Source organism: Bacillus rossius, chromosome 2 (genome assembly GCF_032445375.1).
Source record: "Bacillus rossius redtenbacheri isolate Brsri chromosome 2, Brsri_v3, whole genome shotgun sequence".
NCBI classification, from domain to species: domain Eukaryota; kingdom Metazoa; phylum Arthropoda; class Insecta; order Phasmatodea; family Bacillidae; genus Bacillus; species Bacillus rossius.
In genome coordinates, this window is record NC_086331.1 from 7,813,293 (window position 1) to 7,838,941 (window position 25,649).

At 37.1% G+C, this 25,649-nt stretch overlaps 1 protein-coding gene across 1 annotated transcript in view; it reads left to right on the forward strand.

Annotated features, from left to right (window-relative positions):
* Positions 1–25,649, forward strand: part of LOC134529071 (uncharacterized) — a 73,556-nt gene that overhangs the window by 12,083 nt on the left and 35,824 nt on the right. Inside the window, exons 2-4 of the mRNA XM_063362778.1 lie at positions 2,351–2,492; positions 4,600–4,647; positions 23,705–23,863. Of these exons, the coding sequence (XP_063218848.1) occupies positions 2,351–2,492; positions 4,600–4,647; positions 23,705–23,863 (349 nt within the window). The remainder of the gene's footprint in view (positions 1–2,350; positions 2,493–4,599; positions 4,648–23,704; positions 23,864–25,649) is intronic.

The window sequence follows — 25,649 nt, forward strand, 5'->3', positions numbered from 1 at the left end:
TTCTATGCGAGTGGTTGTTAGAGGTGGCAAGTATGAGTTTTTGTGAAAGTTACTTGTGAATTTATGTGATTATGCATAATTATTTCAAAACTATAAAATTCATGATGCAATGCCTGATGGTTAACACTGACACTGTGACTTTTTTCTGTATTGTGTGTTATTAAGTATAAATATATTGGGAGGTTTGTCAAGTATAAATGCATATTAATAGTAAACAATTTGGTTAGTTACCATGACATTTAAAATGCTCTGAGATTGTGAAAATGTATTAATGCTTGCAAAATGTATTTTTTATTTCAACTGGATTCTAGAAATCTCTGTAGTTGCAAAGGGCCTTTAAGTCAGGGAAAAAAGGTATGGTTTGGGTATATAAAAACAAGTAAATATTAACAGTAAATTATTGAAATTGTTGGAATTTACTTGTTATAGCAATTTTTACAATTATCATGTCAATATTTTTGTCACTTTTAACACTTTTTACTTCACAACTTCCCTGGACTTGACAGCTGTACCCATATGGAGTGTTTTTAGGATCCAGTAGGAAATAAAATCTGCAGTTTTAGGGGATAGTCAAGAAACATTTCAATAATAAAAAAAAAAATTATTTAACTTTTTTTTTTTTACACAGAAGCCACAACTCTGCTGAATCACCCACACTTAAAACATTTCACTTTTGCTTATTTCTCAGAAGCAGCTACTCCAGTAAAGCTTCCAAAATACAAAATTTTAATAATTTTTTCTGTAGAAAATTATTTTTATGTACTACATAATAGGTGAAAGATAAAAAAAATAGCATTCATGCTTCCTCTTAGAATTTCAGAATTAGGTTTAAAACAGCATTTCCGCACTCAGGTTTGTTTCCCATTTCTTGTGTCAGTGACCGTGCAGAACATTTTCACAAATTTGCAGAAATGTCCTCGTGGCTTTTTCTCCAGAGGGATCAGTTACAAAATAAACTGCAGCCAATTTAAAATACATGTATTTTTAAAATCCTACATAAATAAAATATTATTAAAATAAATCAACAGAAAGAAAATACATAGTATATATATTTTAATCAAAAATTTATTGTATTTGGTTTCCATTATACCAATTTTCTGAAGATGGCAAAACATTTATTACAGCCTAATATTCAATGATGTAGCAAACCTATTTTTTGAGCAAATCAACAATGCATGCAAACATTAGCAACCAATTTCTTACCTAGAATGCAGACAATCTCTTTCTATCTATCTATCTTTCTAGTTTTTGCTATACAAATAAGTACTTGGTAATTCAGGTTTGCCAGCTCTGGTCAGACAGTGACTGCAACCGCTGATCAACACTTGACGTTGCGCGTCACGTTAACTAATCACCTGAACATCAGCTCCAACAGATCAAACACAAGTGATCGCATGAATGTGGCAGGCCTTTATTCTCACAGACACAGAATCACAATCATGGTTTTATTGTAGTTCTTCTGAAGTTAATGGGTGTTAATTGTATTTTCCCTGTATTGCCCCTTTATCATCTTCTAATCTGATTGTGGTGTCAGTTACTGCTAAAGACATATCTCCAGTTGCATATCTGAATTAGATCAGATGAATGATTTCGATCAGTAATATACACCTGTGTATTACATGTTTGATAATATACATGTAAATGTTGCAGGAAATGAACAGGAGCTAGTGTTAATAGTTGTTTCTGAATATTGCCAGTCATAACAATAACAAATATGGTGGGTCATTATTAAAGGAGGGAAGCTAAATAACAGAGGAGCAGGTCAGCTTATCCTGGCTAGACTTAAGAGGTAGGCTCAATTGGGAGAACCTCAAATAAACCTCCACACTACCAGTAGATATTACACACTAGCCACTAAAGCATAGCTAGTTTCCTTGGGTTCTGAGTTGAACCAAGGAACCTCAGGTTTGGAACAGCATCTGTAAGTTGTGTTCAGTGCTCATCCTATTTTGTAAGCATCTGGTGATGTTAGCAGGTAATATATTTGGTCATATGTAGGGGCATGCAGATTTCGTGAAAAGATTTCGAGACTAGATGAAAGTTAAAACACTTCAGCGCCGTCTGTGTTTCGTGATTGGGTGAGTTCCTCCCAGGTACATATCGATTGTAACAACACCAATCACAGTGATTTAGTGCGGAAGTAAACGCATTCTGAGTGGCTCGGTCAAATAAGGCCACGACTTCTCTCGCAGACGGCCGCCAATCACAAGGAAGAAACCACAGGTGCGGGTATACCTTGTTGCAGTCTAATAAGTGTTCAGATCTTTTCGCGAAAAATGCCTGCCCCTAGTAATATGTCTCAAAATTTTGCACTGTAACTTACATTCTCTTTTTTTTTTCTTCTTGGCAGACTGACTCTCCAGATTTGGAATATCTGGAGTTTTACGACATGCATTGTTTGTTTGAAAACGTTCCACCTACCTGCATCGACGAAATTGAAGGTTACGATGATCTAAACAAAGAAGATCAAAAATTGATAAGAAAATACACAGGTAAGTAACTGTTGTTTTGAAACCCTAAAAATACTATACGTTAAAATCTTAGCATTATAATGTTTAAGCATATGACACCATCCCTGAGTGGTCATGGGAAAGTCATCGGGTAACAAGTTGTTTCTGGAGTGAAAGCAGAACCAGTGGACGTGATCAGTTTGCCGCGAGTGTCTTGTTCAGCCAGAGCTCAGCAGACAATCAAGTCTCCAAGGCTGGGGTGCTTAAGTCCGGTCCTTGGTGGTTGGTAGCCAAGCCTCCAGGACTTTTCTTCTGGGAGTCTGGTCCTTACCGTCCATGTTATCATTTTTATTTAGCGTTCTTTCCTAAAACCAGATGTATATGATGATTTTTTTTTTGAAAATGAGACTTCATAAGTAAAGTAGGATGCATCACTCAGTTGCGGATTCACACAGAAAATGAACATGTTAGGTATATGCAGTTTAGATAATAATGTGTTAGTTAATAAGGACTGATTTTCTTTTACTACACATGATGAACATCACCCAAACGGCAATGGTCACGACATACACACACTATAACTGGATACAGGAAAAACACAGGAGTGGGGATGCACCACTCAAGTCAAGTTAAGGTTTAAACAATTTACAAACCAACAGAACTTCTAGTGAATGACTTCAATAGAGTTATTCAAAAAAAAACTTTTAGTTACACACACTTTACTAATTGCAGATAGCATTTAGCTCACCTGAAGACAACAATTTTCAACAAAATATATTAGGCAATTCTTAAGTAGTTTGTTTTATTTTATTTGGGTTCAACATCATTGTGTCAAAAACAAGGTTATTACAGTTGGTAACAGTTGTAAGACACCATCCAGGCATTTGCCTGTAGCTATCTCAGGAAACCACTGAAAATTTAAATCAATATTGTCAGAAGAACCTGGGCCCTTTGGACTGTGCATTTTGTGATTCCTACAGCCCCACCTCGGTCTATGCTTATACAGAGTGTTCCAAAACTCAACCTCAAGCCAAGAACAGTTGACAGGCCAATTAATGACGAGTGTGAATCAAAAGAAGTGTTGTAGTTCAATTGCTAATTTTGATATATACATATATTTTTTCAAATAAACACACCTCGCATACATTTTAACATGAGCTATTTGCTTCTTAAAATATTAATATTAACCAACAGAATTCATTTAATTTAAGCCAAAATTTAAAAATTATGTCCTCATCTGGTTATGATATATGGCCAAGTCATGGGCTGGTTTTTCTTTCAGTTTGACATACCGAGTGGCCATATGGTCTATATAGATGGTTTGCATTTCACTCAGCACATGTCAATTTATGTAACACAATAACATTTCCTCAATAGAAAGTATAATGTTTTGCGTAGGAAAATTGTAAAATTTAACATTTGCTAGACCTTTTTGGCAAAATGAGGATATGAATGATATTTAGACTTTTATGAGCCCAAATAGTTTAAAATTTGTTCCTCTACTTTAAAAAAAGGCAATTAATCATGCCTAAAAATGTAAAACTGTTATAAATCAATGCCTAACTTTATATTACTAGAAACTAATATATTTTTACTAGATTATCAATGGGAAATACTCTAAATAAATATCCTTACTACGATATTGATGAAATGTGTCTTTCTAATTATGAGCTTACTAAGTAACTTGACATTGCTTTGAACTGAATAATATCAGATCACCATATTTTCATATAGTTGCTTTACTGTAGGTGGCACTGCTTTCACTGTGGCGCGTCATTCTGGGTTGGGATTCCCTTCTCTCTGTAGTGTAAGGTTTCCTAGCAACTGGTAACTTAAATATGCAGTTTAGTATCTACTTCAACATCCCTACTATAAGGGATACATTAGTTTTATTTCTCATTACTTTGTGTGTAAAGAGTAACTATGCCCTTAATTGTGTAGCTTTTTTGGATAAGGCACGAGTCTGAATTATGTGCAGTTTAGCAATGAAATGTTCATATTTTTATTACATATTTGATTATATAAATATATTATATATAGGTATTACAATTGAACAAAAAGTTTATATTTGAAAATAAATGTAAAAATATTCAAGTTTGTAAAATAATTTTTTCATGTTTGTTTCAATATCTTGTTAAATTTTTTGCAGGATGTAAGACGAAACATTTGGTGAAAGGCAGTGGAGAGACAAGAAAAAGTAAGTAAACAACATTTCATATTTCTGAATTATTTTCATGCTGATGCTTTTATAGTTATTTTAGAACTTCTGAATCTGTAAGTTTTTTCAACAAGCATCCACTTGAGCCCAATTAAAAGTTACAATGATTTATATTTCGCACAATTATTTCAGAAGACCATGTGTGTTCAGCAATGCTTATTTATGTAACCTCCCTTAGGGCCAAACCAACAATGTTAAGTATTCTCCAGAACAAATTGCAAAAAATGAGAAATAGCAAAAATGCCCTAACTGATTCGTGAACAGACAAAGTCACATAGGCATTGCAAGACTCTTAATCCAAAAGGCCGGTTTCTCAAGGTTAGCGAAAACACAAGGGTGAAAATGTTAATCAAATATAAAGCATTAATCCAGGCTGTCATGGCGTGATCCTACATCTTGAATGCCAAATTTATCATAAAATAAATTTACATTTTATTTACAATAAAATAAATCAAACTAAATACACCAATCCCCAATTAGCACACCTTCATTTTGCATGAATTAATTTTACTGCCCCAGTCTTGAATAGCACGTTTGTAAATTCCAGTTGGCACGAAATTGCCACAGGCCATAAAAAAAGTTGGGCATGACGCTATGAAGTCTGTTTAAACTTGGTAACAACAGATGTAATGTGGCACACAGTTAGCCATATGAGGGAGGAAGAGATGCATGCGCAGGTCTGACTACGCTATTGGCTGTTGTACAAACATCAGCTGTGGCAAGTTCAGTTGTGGCTATGGAGTGTAAAGGACAAAATGTTTTTACATCCACGCGTATGCCGCCGTGCCGTACCGTTGCCACCTGATCACAGACCGGGCCGTGATGAACTTCAGTCTAGCCAGTGGCAGGGAACTCACACGCTCAAACACAAAGAAACATCTGCCCATTTGTCTGCCAGTAACTGTACGTGCACAAACACCAGCTTTTGGAATCATAGTGGAATCATGGCTTCCAAGTGAGAGTTTAATGCATCATGTTCAAGTATTTGAGACAAAACTAGAAGTATTACGGCAAGCAGAATATCATAAAGGCTACACTTATGCTAGTTGCACTTCAGTTTTAAGCAAGTGAACCGTGCTCATAATCGTACAAAATAAGGACTCTATCACACATTTATATATGTCTGATACTGTTTGTTGTACTAGCGAGAATATATTTGACATTAGATACCGGAACAGAAATGAACAGATGATTCACTTGGAAAAGGTTATTAAATGAATGGTGCAAAAAAAAATCACGGGCCTGACAGGATTGGTGTGAAACAAGCGGTGATACACAAATAAGCACTTTCATTTTTGAAAAATTAAAATGGAAACATCCGGACCATAATATCGGTTTCACTGCCACTAATGGATGGTTTGGAAAGTTCGCGGAAAGGTGCGCAACATGAGATGAAGATCACGCCCGGGCGAACAAGTCAACCAGCCGACTGATGATAACTATCTTCCGTTACGCAGTGTCGTATTTTTCATACAAAGCATTCGATGGTAGGCTTATAAAGATAAATGGTGTGACATATTTATCGCTGAGTGTTACTCTACACATTTATATTATGTAAAGAATATTTGCCTACACTTTTTTGAACACATTAAGTAAATTAGCCTTGCTATTTATGGAGACCAATGCTTCAGAATATGCGATTTTGGAGAAACCAAACTTTTTTAGGAACTCATTATTCGTGCTAAGTGAGGGATTGGTGTATGAGATAGGCCAACATATTATCATAAGATAATTACAAGTTCAATATAAATGGGGTGATGCTCAGACCTTGTGGAGAAATGGGCGAGCATGACGAGGAGTGGTCCAAATTCACCCGTTGCCTGAAAGCCATATTTAACATTTATACCCAGGTGTGATGCTAGAGCAAGTTTTTCTGCAGCACATAAACAAGGGAGGAGAATGCAGAAGCAGTCATGCATTGCGAACTCCGCTTGTGTCTCCGTATCACCCCAGGCAGGCGTGCTGACATACTGCCAAATTATATACCTACATATATAGTATATGCGACAGGACATACTGCAAAGAGACCATGCGGCCTGAGTTGTTACCCTTTTCACGGGGTTCCCTGGATAGGGGCTTGCGCTTTCCTCACGCAAACCTGTGACATGTAGCAGGACCTACAAGCAGCGCGAAGCGTCGCGACGCCTCGGAAAGCTCTACCAGAACAGGGAGAGTGCAGCCAGGGTAAAAACTCCAGCTAGTGCCTTATGCTTTATAGCCCCCTACAGACCTGTCCACGCCAATGAAAGGCATGGAGCAGGGGAGCACAGCCCTACCCCCCAACTCCACGTCATCAACCATGTCATGATGAAAAATGGAATCAGAAGTGCCTCCCTTCAGAAGATGAGCCACCTTGCTGTATATTTTGCCCCACAGTAGAGCATCAATGGCACAACATCTGCCCTGCCTGCACTGCAGATTTCCCGAATACAGGCGGGCAAAATCAGCCGGCAGGAAAAGCCCACTAGGGGATGGTGAACCAGCTGGCTAACACCCCATAACCTCACACCCAGCATCGTCTGCAACCCTAGCAGCCCCTCCGGGATCTCAAGGCATGCTGCCCTGCCCACTCCTGGTCGGTGGTGCCAACCCACACCCACCAAAGCCGACTTTCCCCAGTGATCGGAGATCTCAGCCAAACCACCGTTGTCATCTGCGACTCTGGCAACACCACTGGGGTCTCAAGGTACAGCCTAACGACTCCTGGGCAGCAGTGCCGGTCCAACCCTGCAGACGCTGAGCTTCCCCAAGTACCGTAATCAATCACCTGACAAGATGAGTTACGACACATTAAGTTCTAGTGTGATTCGTACTTTACGTTCATGGAATTTCTTACTGTTATATATTGACAATATTTATAGTCTTTGATGATGACTGGTTTCTCGCTAGTGAGGAGGGAGTGAACAATCGACCATTAGCCATTGATGTGATTTGCATTGCTACATTAACTCTTAGTCCCTTGCAAGTACATAAAAACCAAAGAAGTTTTGTCAAAGAACACTTCAAGTAGGTGTGCAGTATGTTACAAAATATTAGGCAAGCTTTAGAGGACATCTTTAAAGAAAATTTTACTGTAAAGGAATTGTTATTTAATCAATGATGATTGTTTGATTACTCTTGAATGTTAGATTTTAAGGCCAAAATATTGCTTTGCTGTATTCTTGTCATTTCACTGAAATGGTCATAGAGATTTCATAATTTGAGCACACGTATATTTGTCTGCTTTAAATCACTTAATAGCGATGTACATTGGGCAGTGGAATTATATTTTGTTATCACAGGGCTTTAAAGTGCGAGCTGATCACAATTGATTGAAAGGGGGTTTAATCTATCTTCAAATTACTTTCATTTACACCATTATAATTTTGACAAGTAGCAAGGGAACTTGTACAAATTACCGACAAATTTGAATATTTATTTTTTAACTTCTTAAGTTTTATTTAGTGAATGGGTAAAAGGACATTGCAATATGTGAAATAAATTTTTGGTTGTTTATTTTTAAATGGTTGGTTAGTTTAGCATATTTAAATACTGTAAAATAGTGTACGGTTGGTTAGGTTAGGTTATCTACATTAAAAGTACTATAAAATATATGGGAGGTTGGTTAAGTTAGCTACATTTAATTCATAACCTACCATTAACACTATTTTAGAGTACTTAGAATATAGATAACCTAACCTTACCAATATTTACTGACATTTCTCAATGCTCTTTTACAATAACATAAGAAAAAAAATATGAGGAACTAAGAAAAATTAATTTTTAGATTTTTCTTTCATAGGCACACCCCTCATGAATATTTACTACTGCAACAGCAACCAACAACCCAATCACATTATTATTATTAAAGTAAAAAAAAAAAATTACATTCCTTAATACACCTTTTGAACAGCCACTCTTCTCAACAATTACCTATTAATACTGACACAGCAAATACAATAATGTTAATAACAAAAATAGGTGATTCTATAAAAAGAGCATCTTTTCTGAGGGGGAAAAAAGTACAAAATGCTTTATTTTACTTTGTGACATGTTTTACAATCATATAAAGGAAGTTTTGATACTTTAAGTATTTTAACAGTCATTTAAGTTACTGTTTGTTGTAACAAGTGATTAAGTTGGGTTGTGTATTACAAATATTGTGATATCATGAAGATAATGTTAGCTACAATAAAAATATTTTAAAATAGTGATGATGGTTAATTAAGTTAGTTTAGCTACTTCAAAAAATATTTTATAATAGTGTGACAGTTGGTTTTGTTAGGTTAGTTAGCTACATTAAAAATAAAGTAAAATCATTTGCATGGTTATTTAGGAATCCCAACGAAAACCTAACCAACAATCATTAATATTGTAAACTATTTTCAATGTAGCTTACCTAACCAAACCAACCATTAACAAAATTTAAAAGTATTTTTAATGTAGCTAACTTTAACCTATCCAAACATTCTCTCAAACAATTAACAACAGGTAAACAACTCAAAAGTCCTTTTGATCACAAGGCCCTCTTAGAAAATGATTAGAAAACATGTCAGAAAAAAAAATTAATATTTTTATGTTTTTTTCTCTCTGAAAAAGAGACTCCTACAAAATTACTAAATTTACTGCGAAACTAACTTATAAAAAGTACCTCATTAAAATGGATACAATTAAGAAACTTTGGTAGATAATGGAAACATACTTTTCATAATCATTAAAATTTTATGTAATTTGTATCTCATCTACAATTATTTTTTTAAATTCATAACAAAAGCTATTAACTAAAAAAATACATTCATCACAACAAAGTAGTTTGGAACAGATGTATATACACTACGTACATGAATCAGGAAGTGATATTACAAGGACTGTCCAAACTGAAAGTTAAATATGCAAGTATGCAAGCAAACAGTAATTTTATAGATAAGCGGCTTCTGCGTTAAAAAAAAATTTCAAATGTCCTAAATTCCTGTTCTACTAAACATTATGGTGGTTTTATTGACACAGAAGTGGAAGATTATGATATTATAATAACTTGCAAATGTTTTACATTTTGAGCACTATATTCATGTAACTACCTACATATTATTTATTTTTCTTTTGTTTTGGTACTAATTTTGTCAAGTGAGATATTTTATTAGTTATGGAAATGGTTTTTATGTTGTTTTACAGTTCTGAACGTGATTGAAACTATAAAGAAGGATTACTTAAGGTTACTTGCATTTGAATTAGTTACAATTTGTACATTATTATTTAGTTTTTTTAGTATTTTTGTAGATTTATCGTTTGTAATTTTAAGAAGTATTTGGACTCACATAGTGAAATGGAGGCAAATACCATCAAATTGAATTTGTTGTTTACTTATAATTTGTTTCTGTACTGTTTGCCAATTCCAAGCATCAATTTGCTGGGACCAGAAATTTTTGGTCATTCATAGTGGATGCATCAGTTTTGAACCATTTATTTTCTAAATGGTGTTTTCTTGAGTGTTGCAACTTGAGGTAGAATGTTCATCAGTACGGTCAACGAATTCTAATTATGTTGGTTACCTAGCAGACTTATTGTTTTGTCAAAGGTACTTTCTTGATGATTGCGAAAGTGTTTGTTTTATACTAATAGCGAAAAACATGTACATGCATCTGACATCGGTGAGTGTTCACAGTTTTAATTATTAAATGTAATTCCCAGATACCATGAATATCATCCTGATGTAATTATCCTGAATACAATGATAAGTATTTTACATGATGCAACTTAGTACATGAAAAATCTTGTGCACTTGATCCTGATGTGATCCTGTACACATTGATCTTGTTGTAAATAATGTTTGCTGTTTTAATTTATTATATTGAAAATTCTTTGCACTTAATCCTGGTGACATACTATTGTAGGAAATTTGGAACTGGGAAACAGCATTCAAGGATGTAAAACATTGTTTTGGTAATTGTTCCATATCACTTATTCTAGTTTGTTCCTTGATCCTGACGGCATGATACTGTATACGTTGATCCTATGGTAAGTTATATGATGGATTCAGTTGTAATTTAGTATGTCGAAAGATCCTGGCCAAATAAAAACTCAAAATCTCAATACAAACAAATTATGTCAGGTCTTTAATATTTTTTTTTCATTCCTGTTGAACTTAAGATCATAATTCATTATTATATCACAAATTTTTGTTATGTCCAAGATCTTTAAATGTACTAAATTAATACCGCAATCAACATACCACTGAATCAACGCATACAGGATCATGCCATCAGGATCAAGGGATAAATTTGAACATGTGATACAAAACTTTTACCTTTTTTTTTTATTAGCTTTTGAAAAGAGTATATATTGATGCAAAATTATTACATTTATTGTAATATTTTTCAGAAATTGTAACGGTAATTGTTCTGAATCACGTAATCAAGTTTATCCCATCATCCTGATGGCATGATACTGTATGATTGATCCTGTGGTACACAATGCATGCTGTTTTAATTTAGTAAGTCGAAAGATCCTGGACAGAACTACAATATTAAAATACAAACAATGTTAGGAATTGAAAAAAAGTAAGGTAGAGACCAAACATATATTTTAGAAGCAAAAGAAAAGAATTGCAAGTAAAATAACATTAAAAGGATTTGTATGTAAATAAGTGAGTGTAAGGCACTGCTACCAAACGTTTATGCTATATTAGGCCTAGTACTTAACAAAATAAAAAAGAGGGGTTGTCTGTAAACTTGGTTAACGGACCATAATTTTACGTGATAACGTCATAAGAAAGCATTGATGAAAAATTTCATACTTTTTAATTTTCAAATATTATTTACAGTTTTTGCAAATTTAATTAAAATAATTTGTTTAAATATAATCAGGAACAAATAGTTATAGAAATAAACTGAAATCAAATCAATGTCAAATTGTTAATTTGAAATGACGAAATTGGACAAATAAATCAAATTTTTCAAATTGCTGCTTTTAAAAATCCCGCCTTAACCTGTTTGATATTATAGAAGATTTTCTCGCACGGTGGTTGGCCGATTCTTGCACGCTCTGCTCAGACGGAACGTGACAATGAGTCATGCTTTTTTGTGCGTGCAGCTGGCGTTCATCGATTTATAAGACGTTATCACGTCAAAAAAAATTCTGATATGATCACAATTCATTGTTATATTAAATTTTTTGTTATATTGAGGAGCTTTTGATGTATTAAATTAAAAAGCATCATGTACTGCAGGAATCAATCATACAGGATCATGCCATCAGGTTCAAGGTATAAACTTGGATATGTGATACAGTATAGTAATTTTCCAATAAAATTTTTATCGATTTTAATGGATTATACCACAGTTTCCCACAATTGCATGGCTTTGCCCAATTTCAAGTTTTTCAGAATCCAATAAGGTAAATATGTAGAGTAGCGGTATATGCGAAAAAAATGCTATAATCCGAATAATACTTTTATTCTATGCTCTTTCACTTCCTCTTTTCAAATCAACCGGCGGAGATAAGAAATTCCAAATACTTTAGGAGATATCAAATTTTTTAATTTTGAACATGTAGAGTAGCGGTATTTGCGGAAAAAAAATTCTAAAAATCTGAAATTACTTTTATTATATGATCTTTCACTTCTTCTTTTCATTAAAACCAGCGGAGATAAGAATTTCCAAATACTTTATGAGATATCGAATTTTTTAATTTTGCAATACAACACCTGTACAACCATTCAAACGTCGCCATTTTTATTATTTTGCCGTGTGTTCGTGAATGCGTAATAAATAAAATGTTCGATTAGGTAAGGTCAATTACATTATTAATACTTTCAAACTAAGCGGACATAAAAAATAATGTGAATTAATTTTAATGGCTGTTTAGTTTTAAAATATTTATAATGTAACTGACCTGACCAAACAAACCGGGACAAAGGATGAACAGTAGGAACTAAAATGGTCGATTAGGTCAGGTCAGTTACATTATGAATACTTTCAAAATAAGCGTACATTAAAAATAATATGATGTAATTTCAATGGTTCTTTAGTTTTAGAGTATTTATAATGTAACTGACCTGACCTAACAAACCTGGACAAATGATGAACATTAACAACTCACGTAAAATTTTTTTGTTATTTATTACTTGCGCAACAATATCCAAATAAAAAATCAGACTTTAAAATTAGAAACGTTAAAAACCCACCTAAGTTGGAGGCGGGTACATTTCCTTTGCCATAAGAAGGAAATGATGTAGTCGTTCACTTACGTCGCGATACCTCCGACGGAACATTAATAAATAAATAAATAATCACGTATTGGTTCATTTGAATACTGGCCAATCACGGAACTGTCACGTGACAAAATTGTCCAATAAGAAACATAATAGATACTCGTAAACCAGAAACAGTTGTGATTGCCGCATGAATACACAGGTATTGTGATGAAAATTAAAAATTTTTATATCTCCTAAAGTATTTGGAATTTCTTATCTCCGCCGGTTGATTTGAAAAGAGGAAGTGAAAGAGCATAGAATAAAAGTATTTTCGGATTTTTAGCATTTTTTTTCGCATAAACCGCGACTCTACATATTTACCTCCAATAAGAATTTAAAAGCAGATATCAGGGTATCGAGAGATTTGTAATATTCATAAATACAATTTACAGAACTTTTGTTTTACCTCGCCCAAGGGAAAAGCCGCCAAACTTTTAAATTACTTAGTAAACGTATCTAGGTACTTCCTGTATTTCGAGTTTTACTTCGCCATTTTGCTAAACCCTTTTTTAGGGTATATATGATGTGCCATTTAAATATATTAACGACTTGCATAATCAACTTGACTTCATATTTAACTGGTATTAATAAATAATTATAAAAAAAATACCCAACCATGTTCACAATGAAATTTCCAAAAAATAATAGCAGAGTCATAACAATCGTAACTAGGAAACAAAGGTAGAATCATAAAAAATTGCCGTAAATTCGTGTGACACAAAAGGTTTGTTTGACTCGAGGTCTCTTTTTGACCTGTCAACTCTCGGGGCGCCCTTTTCCGGAAGCAGTATGGCGGATGGTCGTTTTACTCGCGAGGGCAAGTTGCTCTCAGGTCACTCAGGTCATGCTCTCGATGCTTCTCCTCTCGAGGAAGAGTTGCGAGGGCAAGTCGTCTGCTGGTTGTTTTGGCGCGACTTTGACAATGGAGTCAATATGTTATCAAGCTACATTTGGTGATGACGGTAATATTTTAATTAGATGACGACATTGAAGCGGAAAAACATTTCAATATAACTTATTTGGCGTCCTTTATTTAAAAATCACAATCGTTTCCTAGTACAGGTTAGCTTATGCATACCACAAGCGGTTTAAATTCAAAAAGCAATATTTATATATTTTTACCTTCATCAAGCTCTCTCATAATTTGTAGTCCAATATATGGTAAATCAATAACAACTTCATCTTCATATGAATCTTCATTTCCAAACAAATTTCTAACGATGTCTGCTATATTTTCCGCCATCATTGTTTAACAACAAATAGCGTTTTCTTCGTGTATTAAAAGTTACCGACTCTTTTTGCCCTCAGGTCAACTTGCTCCCAACTCTTTCAACTCCCAAGGAGCACGAGAGACCTCGAGTCAAACAAACCTTAAGATTTAAAACGTACTCATTTCAGTTACACATTGCAGTTGAAAAAAAATATGTAAACAACCTTTACTGCTGGCTTTTTGAAGACGCCAAAACATTGAATACGTATATATTTAAGAACGCAAGGAAGTAAACAATTGGGTTCTTTTGTTCGAACACAATACTGTTTCCGAAATTTACGATACCACTAGCCTGTGGTACCTATCAGTAATCAGAGGGCGTGTTAACACTGACGAACACCGAGATCAATGACGAATCGTTAGTGAATGGTGATCGAATGCAAAAATTGAACTGTCATCAGTCATTTCGGAAAGTTTTACAATGATTTTGTTTATTCAAAGCAAAAACTTTTGATTAGTTGTAGTTTAAATTTCTCTGATTTTATTTCATTATTTTTATTTTACACACTGTGGATTATTAACGTGTTTTTTTTTTCTGTCCAGGAGCATACGCAAAATTTCATTTCTTGAATAATAACACCTTTGCCCATTGTTGCTTTCAAATTCTTTCCTTTTGTTGGGTTGTTTGATTTTTTAAAAAATTTTTTTGGTTTTGAGGGGGAGGGGGAGGTATGGCCATCCATAATCCTGTATTCACCACTGTATTGTAGGTATCGTATCATTATGTTAAAAATACTATACATGCTTAATGCAATATTACACCTCAACCCACTCAAATGTTTTAAACAACACTTGTTGAATAACATGTCAAATTCTGGTTTTACTGGTGCTACATTACTTCCATGCTCCAGTAAAATCACAGATCCATCTAGCCTCACACAGAATAGCACGCCGCAGATAACACCAGTAGTCTTGACGTCGTCCGACCGATGGCCACCCTAAAGCCCGACCTGCAACCGCCAGTATCCGACCCCGCTAACGGAAAGCGCCCCTAGCCATGGCCCACCCAAGTCAGACGAGCGCCGCGGAACTTAGGTATTATCAACGCCCTTAACTTAATCGGCAAGACAAACCGAGTTATGTACACGGTAAATTCAATACACTTTAAAGAATACGCCACTTTAAATTAACAACACCGTGCAACACAAGTGCGACGTAGGAGTGCCCGGGTCACTCACGTGTAGTTTTTTAATAAAACAGCTGTGAGTGCTCCCCTTGCGGCCTTCAGCCTGATTTCAATAGTGTAATATGGGACTTAATTAAAACCGCCCTAAATTAGCAATTATCATTCGCCACTGGAGCAGTCATCAAGCGACGAACAGTCTCCAGTATGACTGATAATTCAAACTTATTTTATACAAACTTGTTACATGTCATTTCTAGAACATATATATATAGATTGAGTTAATTATTAAGTTTTATTGTGTGAGTTTAGAGCCACTTACATTTTGTTATTAATATAATTTTTTACGAATAACGGAACTTTAGAAACTCTGGCGCGACAGGAAGCTCACCCCCCCCCCCCCCCTCGCGCAAGGGCGAGACGCCAGTACAGCGAGACTCGCGGACCGGGACGAACGCACGTCCCACGGGGAGTCAGCATCTCTTTGTCTTCACTGAACTTCCATCTGGTAACTATCAGGGCCGCACCTGGGGCATGAATGGATTCATGCGCCCCTCCCCCCCTCTTTTTTTGCACATACCACACCGGGGGCCCTCCCACGGAAAAATGGTGCTATTTAAGCATTTTCCATACCTACATGTAACAGTTTCTGTGCTACTGTAACTTCCATGCATGAACCCACTATGTCCATAAAGTAGTCTGTATAATCACTAGATATTTTAAAGATTCAATTTCAACTTGCGAGACCTTTTTGCAGCAAAGATTTTGATGATATCATCATAGCAAATAGAAGATGATCTCTTGTGTTCTATGGAAATAATGCTCAAATTCGACAGTCTGTCTTGTCTCATATTATTTCTTAAATCATTTTTTACAATTTTCAATTTGCTGAAACTTCTTTCGCCTGAAGAAACTGTTACAGGAAGAGTAAGAAATATCTTAACGGGCTGTGGTCAGGTTTGGATATCCTTCTTCAAGCCTGTGTTCGTGAATGAGCTTCAAGAGGGTCGCCGCAGATGCTGTTTTCATAGTGTCATCAACTGCCACGGCGTGGTGTTTAAAACATTCCATTTCTTGAACTATTTCTTCTCCATTGATGTCATCTTTGTATGTTTCAGACAACCAATTGGCTGCAGTCTTCAACTTCCATTTTGTAGATGTTATTCTCATTTAAAAAGCTAAACTTGTCATTATTGCTTGAAGAGCCTGAAACCGGGATTTTAAGGCATTCACTATTCCATCGCCACTGCTTCTTCACAGCCAGTGGTACCACCCTCTCTGACAACATTGTACTGTATTCGTATAGAGGACGCAATTAAAACTTTCTAACTTCTCCCTTTACAATTTTTTATGTTAATGATGAACTTAACATTTTTCTCAGAGTATTTTAAAATAAATATGTTGAGACGTATTGTAAATCCGATTAGAGATTCCTGGCATACAAGTTAAAAAACTTTTTACCAGTTACCAGTTTTAGTAGGAATTACAATGCAAGCTATTTCGGCGCCCCCACCTCTTTGCGCCCGGGGCGTATGCCCCGCTTGCCCCCCCTTAGTTGCGGCCCTGGTAACTATAGTCAAACTCCGAAACCTTTTTTAATTACTCCCCGTGTGCGCCCGGTCATTTTCCGGTGTAGGGCCTATCCCAGCCGCGTAAACTTAACACGCCCCGCACAACACATTACGCGGGGCCGTGCAATATACGGCACGGGCCGACTCCCGCCATACCAGACTTTTAATTAACTGCCGAGTGCACAGGCACTGGCTACATCTAATCGAAGACTTGACTTAATTTAATAGCGAGCCGCGGTCCACACAGGTGGGCCCGCGCATCGCCGTTCACAAATTACGGGATTGGCCGACTCCAATCAAACTCTCTCCCTCAACCTCGACTGGTGTGAGGACGTAACTTTAGTGACGGCGCATCAGAACGCCCAGTGTATAATGACTGTGTACTTTATGTAGGGAAATCGTGTGACTGTAATTACAAGTGTAATTTGCCAGCGTAATTAAACGTCCACTCCGCACACTCCGTGCACGACATGTAAACGACAGTGCAAAACCGTGTACGTTATTTCTGAACCTCACCAATCCAGTTAGGGATCAGCGTCCTATGCTATGTAGGGCCAGTGGTGCAACAGGCATTAGGGATCCCTAACATCACGACCACCGCCGCCGTTCCTAGTGGACCACGCAGGGGCCTTCGGACCTCACGACCCACCTCATGGCTAACCACCGCATTAGCCTGGCGCCCTCCCGGACACGTTTCCCCGCAAGAAAACAGCTTTCCCACTAGGAACACCACCGAGTTTCGAACACGAGAACCCGGGCGACGGCAGTCTTCACCGATTGTAAGCATTATTAGAACAAAATCAGACGTTACTGAAACCACTGACCAGTTAAATATGTACATTTTGAAACCCACTGAATACATGCTATTGTTTCAATTGTTGAGTGAAATTAGAAGTAAATCTTGGGCGATGCTGTGCAATACCATTTTCGTGGCCAACATAATGCAGCCAGCATAATGTATATAAAAAAAAATATTTTTTTTTTTTTTGAACATGAACAAACAAATGTGGATATTAATGTGGTGAAGTGTTCATTATCACCAAACTTTCGCACCTAAAGACATCTAAACATGAATTGCTTGAGCTTTCGGCCATGTGATTTTTGTGTGTCTTTTAAGCTGCTATATGATTGGGTAGGGGACATGTAACCACCTCCCTCCTTCTTAGTTATGCATGAGGTTGTTTATTATGCCTTCAATTTGACTGTAATGCTATGACATCTTGAAACTGGCCGTACCTTCTCCTATAAATTTTTTTGCGTGTGTTTGCATGGGTCTTGGGTGGTGGGGGGGGGGGGGGGGGGGGAGTTAATATAGTTGGGGAATAATTTTGTTAACAGGCTATCTGAAATAAAAAGTGTTCTCAGATCGGAAGTTTCAATAAATTGAGTGTTAATTAACATTTAATACATACAGAGACATATGTATTTGGGTTGGGAAGGAGGGAATGGGAGGTAGCCCCCAAAAACCCTAAAAATATATCATTCCCACCAACAAATGGAAAGAATTAGAAAGCGAACAGCAGGTAAAGTGGTTGTATCCCCCCTCCTATGAAATTCTGAATAAGCACTTGCTTAGAATAAACAACCTGTCCATAAATCATTACATAAATAACTAATTTTGTTTAATCCTTAATGTCCCTTCTGCGAGTGTGGCCTAGATTTACACAAAACTTGATACATATTTCCCGCCAAAACCCACCTCTGGCAGAGGTCTCCGCCACCAGAGAGTAGGCAGTAGTAATTCAACTCTTGCCAGAGATGGACGTGTAAAGCACCACCGATTCCATCATCCTTTCTTCCTACAACTGACTTCAATTCATTCACAGTGTCAGGGATGGATCTAAACTTTTATTCGCCCATTGAAGAAATTGTGTTTAGTGCCCACCACCCCTTCCCAACAGCAATAAACATACCATGCATAATGTTTAAGCATCCTTGTACATTATGTGTAAATAAATAAGTTTAATTTTATCCAACCCCTTATGATTATTGATGAAAATGAGTATCAACAAAATAGTATATACTGTATATTAATTTTTCTATTTGTTATTTATTTCACACATTTTCTAGTCTACACAAAATATGTATTTTGGCACCTGGCAGACGGCCCCCCCTCCTCCATCAAAACTTTATATACATCACTGCCCAGTGTAAGTTTTCCAAATCTCGTTCATCCAGCTACATGGCCAGCCCCACACCACCTGTTTCAGATGCAGGTTGCTTAAATACAAACATAATTAGGTAATTACAGTATTATAATAATAGATACCTAAAGCAATCTTAGCCTGGATTGTGCCCCAGGCCTCATATAACTAATTAAATCATCTTGATACATTTGCAGCTTCGCCAGCACATGGCCGCCAGTACTGAAGATACCTGCAGTAATTCATAATGCAGTTTTAATTAATTAGGTAGTGTTGAGGACTTTCAGTGCCTTCACTATTTGTAAAGGAATGACAATAGATGGAACCAATTTAAAATTTATATGGGCTGAGGATCTCTGGTGCTTCTACCCTTTTGTGCTCAAATTGCAAGTTAGTCATTTCTGACTTCGGTAGCCTTTAGTGTTCTGATGTATAACATTGTATTTGTGAGGAGCAATCAATGTCTGTAAACACACTTAGGAAACTTCAGTATACCACCCTTACCACTTTAGCCTTGTGCCCAATATAGCCATGGTCAATACCATTGTCTGTGTCGCACCCTGTACCAACATGAAACGAGCCACAACTCGCATATCAAAAACAGGCCATGTCTGAGGAAGACTGTTCGAGCATATGAGATCTGAACAAATCATACCAGAGTACCAGTACCTGTATTAGAAACTAAACCCTGGGGAACATCTGTTGATTCACAGTCTCTAATGCTCAAGCCAAGTGGCGATGTCGCGCCCTGAGTCTGCAAGAGCCTCTGCCAAGAAGGGCACAGGTCTGCTCTTTTTTTCCTAATTGGCACCCTTGTAATCCACCACCACCATCCCAATACCAGTACATATCAGGAGACATCAGCACATTTCGACACTAGATTACATTTCTGCATACTATGTTGCCCATTGTGCTCCACAACTATAGCTTATCATTTGTAGAATAAGGCTATTGAAATTTAAAATTTCCACTTATAATTGAATTTCGAAAAACTGTGTCTTTGGTAGTGTTCTCACAATACTGCCTTTTTTCCCCATAAGTTTCAGTGTGCATAGTACTTACAAAAAGTATTCCATGATAAATCTTTAACAGATGAGTGTTAAAAAAATTAAACAAAAAGGCTTTTGATACCTATTTTTTTAAATGAAGAATAACGATATTAGCAATCATGCATTCATGTATGTGAGATTTCATTTATTAAAAAAAACTATTGTATCATTGGTTACTAGTAAGTTTGTCGTGTCCTGCATTTGGCCTCGGCCCCCTTGTGCGAGTGCTGCATGCTGATATCTGAAACAAACATGGCTGCCCCGACACCGCAGGGTAATTTTACCTAATATCGATGCCTAAGCAAGTTATACTGTAAGATGGTGATACATCCGGCGCCAATAGATGGCGCCTGCTGCTGAATGTAAATAATTGTGATTCATTGTGGCTTTACTCAGGGATGGAGTGGGCTTCCGCTCAAGTTGGGAGCATTCCGAAATTCATAAATCAGCATATTACCAGGACAGTCAGTGACATATTATAGAACTGCTGCAAAGGCTAAATCTACGTGTTTCCGGCAACATGTTTATTGGCAAAAATGGTTGCAAATAATAAGAGCTTTCGAAAATATTGTATCATTAAAATAATATATGCGACAGTTGTTTGATGGAAAAACAACAGCTGTTAGTTTTCATTTAGCATATTATAGTGCCATATCCACCATTTTGGCTGCAGACAGTGTTGCAACATGTGTTAATAATGGTAAGACCTATTATAAATAGTGCCCTACTCTATCATATCCACACCTGTGGAAAGTGTAGTACCCACAGTCACGAACAAAATAGTAGAATGGTATGTAACATCATCGGTTGTTATTTATAGGATATTTTGTATTGTGTATTCTATACAATACAATCTAATGCCTAAATCTTTGATAGACATTAAATGTAAAGGCAGGTCAGACACTTGAGTACAGACTTATGCAACTTGGACAAACCTATCCAAGCGCTATCTACCCATGTATGCACCAAAGTTTTTCGTTGGAGTGGCTAGCATAGTCCCATAACCAAACACCTCACCCGAGATTAATTTGGACAGTTAAAAACTTAAGCACATTTTCAAGCACTTAATGCTCACCAACATGACACTACATCATGACAGTTAGTCGTGCGTGTCTGGCCAACCTAGCTGACATTCCTAGACAACCAACTGGATGTGTGATGTCCACCGACTAACATGCGTTCCTGGTCACTAAATAGACGTGTCTGGCTATCGACTTGGTGTACCTTGCCACCAACTGGATGTGATAGTCTTTCTAACCGACTGGTCGTGTGTGTCTGGCCAACCGACTGATGTGCATGGTCACCAACTGAGCGTTCCTTGCCACCAACTTGCCATGTTAGCCTGACATACCCACTGGATGTACCTTGCCACCGACTGAACGTGGCTGGTTAATTGACTGCCGTGTGGAGATGTCCTGCAAACACATGTCAAGGCATGCAAAGGACTCGCTAGCCTTCTAAGAAGTCTGTAGACATGGAGTAATGCTTGTAATTTGCAGTTTTTGTTACTTGTAGAATTTATTTAATATTTTTTTAATTTTTGATTTTGTTGTTTATTCTCCAACCTGTCACTTTTTTGGTACCTACTTTTAATTATATTATATTTTATTGCACCATTCAAGTATCTAACCTAGAATATACATAGTATGAATTCATTATTTTAACAAGGGGATTTTGTAACGATTTTTGGAATTTTTTCCGAACTTATAGCTTAAAATTTACAGAATTTGAAGATGGCGGCCAAGACGGCAGACAAGGAGGACACCACGGTCATAAATACTACTGCACTCTATCGGGAAAAAAAATTAAACTTATATGGCCACTGTGCCCTCTAGCAGACGAAAATAAGATGGCTACCTCCACCATACTTCAACAAGATTGTATACCTTAGATGGCTGCCATGATGTTATACTGGCTGGCATAATATCTGCCTTGGCATTAGTGGCGGGAGATCAGTCTGCCGGTGTTTTCCCTGAAGAAATGATCCGTCGCCATTTTTAATCAGATGACCTCGACAGATTCTAACCGAGAACGCCATGGTACAAGAAAGTTTTTTATTAAAATTTAATAATAATTTAATAATTTTTTATTAATTTAATTTTCTCAGTTAAAATCGGTTTAATAATTACGGACTTACAAGATGGACCAGTTATCAAAATAGCGGAAATTTTAAAATAACATTTTAATAATAAAATTTTATATATTTTAAAATTTTCCTGTTAAAACCGGATAATAATTTTGGATTTTCAAGATGGTGGTTATAACGGAAATTGCAACATTCGAGCATTGGCGCGCTTGATGTCAGGATTCTGTAATCCAAGATGGCGACTGTGGGCAAAGGACAAGGTCAAGGTTTAAGGTCAAAGTTCAAGGTAAAAGTCAAGGTCAAAGGTCAAGGTTTAGGTCATCCAAGATAGCTGTCGTGATGTCAGGGTGATCGGTCGTTGACCTGAATCACCAGAACCAGACCCTGGACCCTGGCGCCGGTCTGGCCAAGCTATACTTCTTACAAAATACATTAATTGGTAGTTTTATTATAGAAAAATTTCATTTGGCACACCAATAATAGATGTACATCCCCCGATGTTCACAATAATGAATTTATACGAGTGTTTTCTGCCACACACGTGAGTCCACCACATTGACAGCTTCAGATCGTAGATATAGTAGAAAGAAGAACGAAATTTTCCAGCATTCTACAGTACTCACACGGCCTAAGTCTTGATGTTGGCTACCCGTTTTTTTAAATAAGTATTTTTATAATACCGATTTTGACGGAATGTGGCTAGTCGTGAGAGCCATGATAAGGTTATGCTAGGGCATTTTAGTAGCGTCCTTCGAGGCCACGTTCAAATCCTCTCCTAATAGAGATTTCGAGACTGCAGCCAATCCGCTCTACCTTTTAGCTTACTCGACACCGTAAGATCGCACAACTGACCGACATCTTGGTACACGTCAATTTGTCATAGGTCATTGAACCCACGAATTTTTCCGGTCTCTACTCATAGGTAGAGACCGGAAAAATTCGTGAATTCATTTTGCGATAGGCTAAAATGCAAATCGTTATACCTCAGTGCAGCCTCTGCTATTGGCTCACAACTCACCTTAATGACTCTGAGCCAATGAGAAACACCTAACCAAAGCTTTATAGAATCACAGGCTGCTACAATGGGACGTCTCACAAGACAGCAGCCAATGAGTGGGTGGCATTTGACTGAGTGTACGTAGAACTATAGAGTTCATCCTACAGGTCATTGATACCGCGAATTTTTCCGGTCCCTACTCATAGGTAGAGACCCGTAAAATTCGCGGGTTCAATGACCTCCAGGATGGACTCCAATATCCTCTACACACTCGGGCAAATGCCATCTGTTCATTGGCTGCTGACTTGTGAGTCGTCTCGACTGGGTGGCCTGTGATTCGACACTTCTATGAGTGAGGGTCTCTAATTGGCCCTCAGTCCTCCAGATTAACAGTGAACAAATGACAGAAGCAAAACTAAGGTATAATTATTTGAATTTTAGCATAACACGAAATGAACCCGCGAATTTGTCGGGTCTCTACTCATAGGAAATTACAGAGTGGTTGTTGTGCTTCAGAAATTTCCGAACGGCAGTCGGTGTTCGGAGCGACGCGGTCGTGTTCGCAGGTCGCCCGCGCTCACGGGCCGAGACTGGTGGGTGCTACAAGATGGACGCCGCAGCGGCAGCTGGCGAACAGGCCGTTCCTCCGCCAGGAGTCTGCATCCGCCACGGGCCCAAGTCCGCCAAGCCCTCCCGGGGAAGGAAGAGGAAGCTGGAAGCACCAGGTATGTTCGTTTTTTTTTTTTTTAACGTGATAACGTCTTATAAATAGAGACCTGTAAAATTCGCGGATTCTTTTCGCGATAGGATAGAGTCCAAATACTTTGGACATTATTTTGCTTCAGTGATTGGGCCACAGTTTATCTGAAGGACTCTGGGCCAACGAAAAATCTTTAACAGAAGAATTAGCGAATCACGATCATTCCAGTCAACAGGTGTTACGAGTCGGTAACCAATCAGCAGATGTAATTTGCACGAGTGAGTAGTATATAATAGGGGCGCCGAGCGCACGGCTTCTGGCTGTGGAGCCGAGAGCCGGCTCCGCCATCTTGGATTGTGACGTCACGGCGGCCATCTTTGATGAGTGTAACGGGACACAGCGTAACGGGACAAGTTTGACCTTGACCTTTGACCCTCAAAATCTGCCAAAAATGGGCAAAAATTGCCCAAAATTCCTCAAAATTCGTCAAAATTTACATTTCTGTGAAAAAAATTCCGCCAAAAATTCTCAAAAAATTCCACAATTTAAAAATCAGGATTTCGAAAATCCTCAAAAGTCGTTTTGTCCTAGAAAGAACCCAAATTCCTAAAAGCGGCTTAAAACTCCTAAGAGCTAGCCGCTCTAAGCCGCAGAGGTCATGACCTTGAAAATTAGGATGCCATGACAGCCATTTTGAATGATGACATCACCGTTGCATTTTTCGTTACGGCCGCCATCTTTAAAATCTTGATTTATTATCCGATTTTAATGATTTTTTTTTTAAATTTATAAAAAAATTCAATTAATAAAAATTTAATAAAAAATATTTAAAAATCATACATTAACGACACGGAACTCGGAGTCCTCAGTTCGAACCCGGCGAGCGCAAAAAAAAAAATGGCGACCGATCCTTCCCCCCGTGGTGACTTTTGGCAGACTGACTCCCACCACTTTTTTTCAAAGCATATATATCGTCACCTAGTATGACATCATGTCCGCCATCTTGTCTTCGTTGCTGGAGACCACCATCTTGTTTTCGTCGACGAGAGTGCACTGACGCCATGTTAGTTTAGTTCTTATCCGCTAGAGTGCAGTAATCATTTAGTACTGTGACACCCACCATCTTGAAATTTGGCCGCCATCTTGGAATCGTGTAATTATTTAGCTAGAAATTCGGGAAAAGTTCCAAAATTCATTAAATAAATCACTCATTAACTTACATATTGATTCGATCGATTCCTGTCCTCGGTTCGATACCCGATCGATGCAATAATGTTTAATTTTATGTAAAAAATAATAATTTCAATAAACCATGTTCAACATTCGTAAAGAGACTTTAAATCATCTACTACCATCATCCTATCAGACAACAAGACCACCATATTGGAAATTCGTAATTGTAATGCTAGAAATTCGGGAAAAAGTTCAAAATTCATTAAATAAATTTGTAATCCATATAATGATTGATTGGATCGACTTAGGTCCTTGGTTCAATCCCTGGTCGATACAAAACAACTTTAATTTAAAAAAATACTAAAAAAGTGTTAGGTTTGAGAAAATAAAAACACCACAAGTTCTTTTAAAAAAATTTTATTACATAAATTCAATACACTACTACAAGTACAAAAAAAAAACACTGACAAATTACTAAAGCCTTTTGGATTCCTCGATTCAAACAGTCTTCTTATTGTACGGACTAAGCCTTTTACATGACTTTAAATGTCTATCCGATCCGGTCATCACCGCAGCCAGAGACGGACTGAAGTTCATATCACTTATATAGTCTCATTAGCCGGTACAACACATGAGTC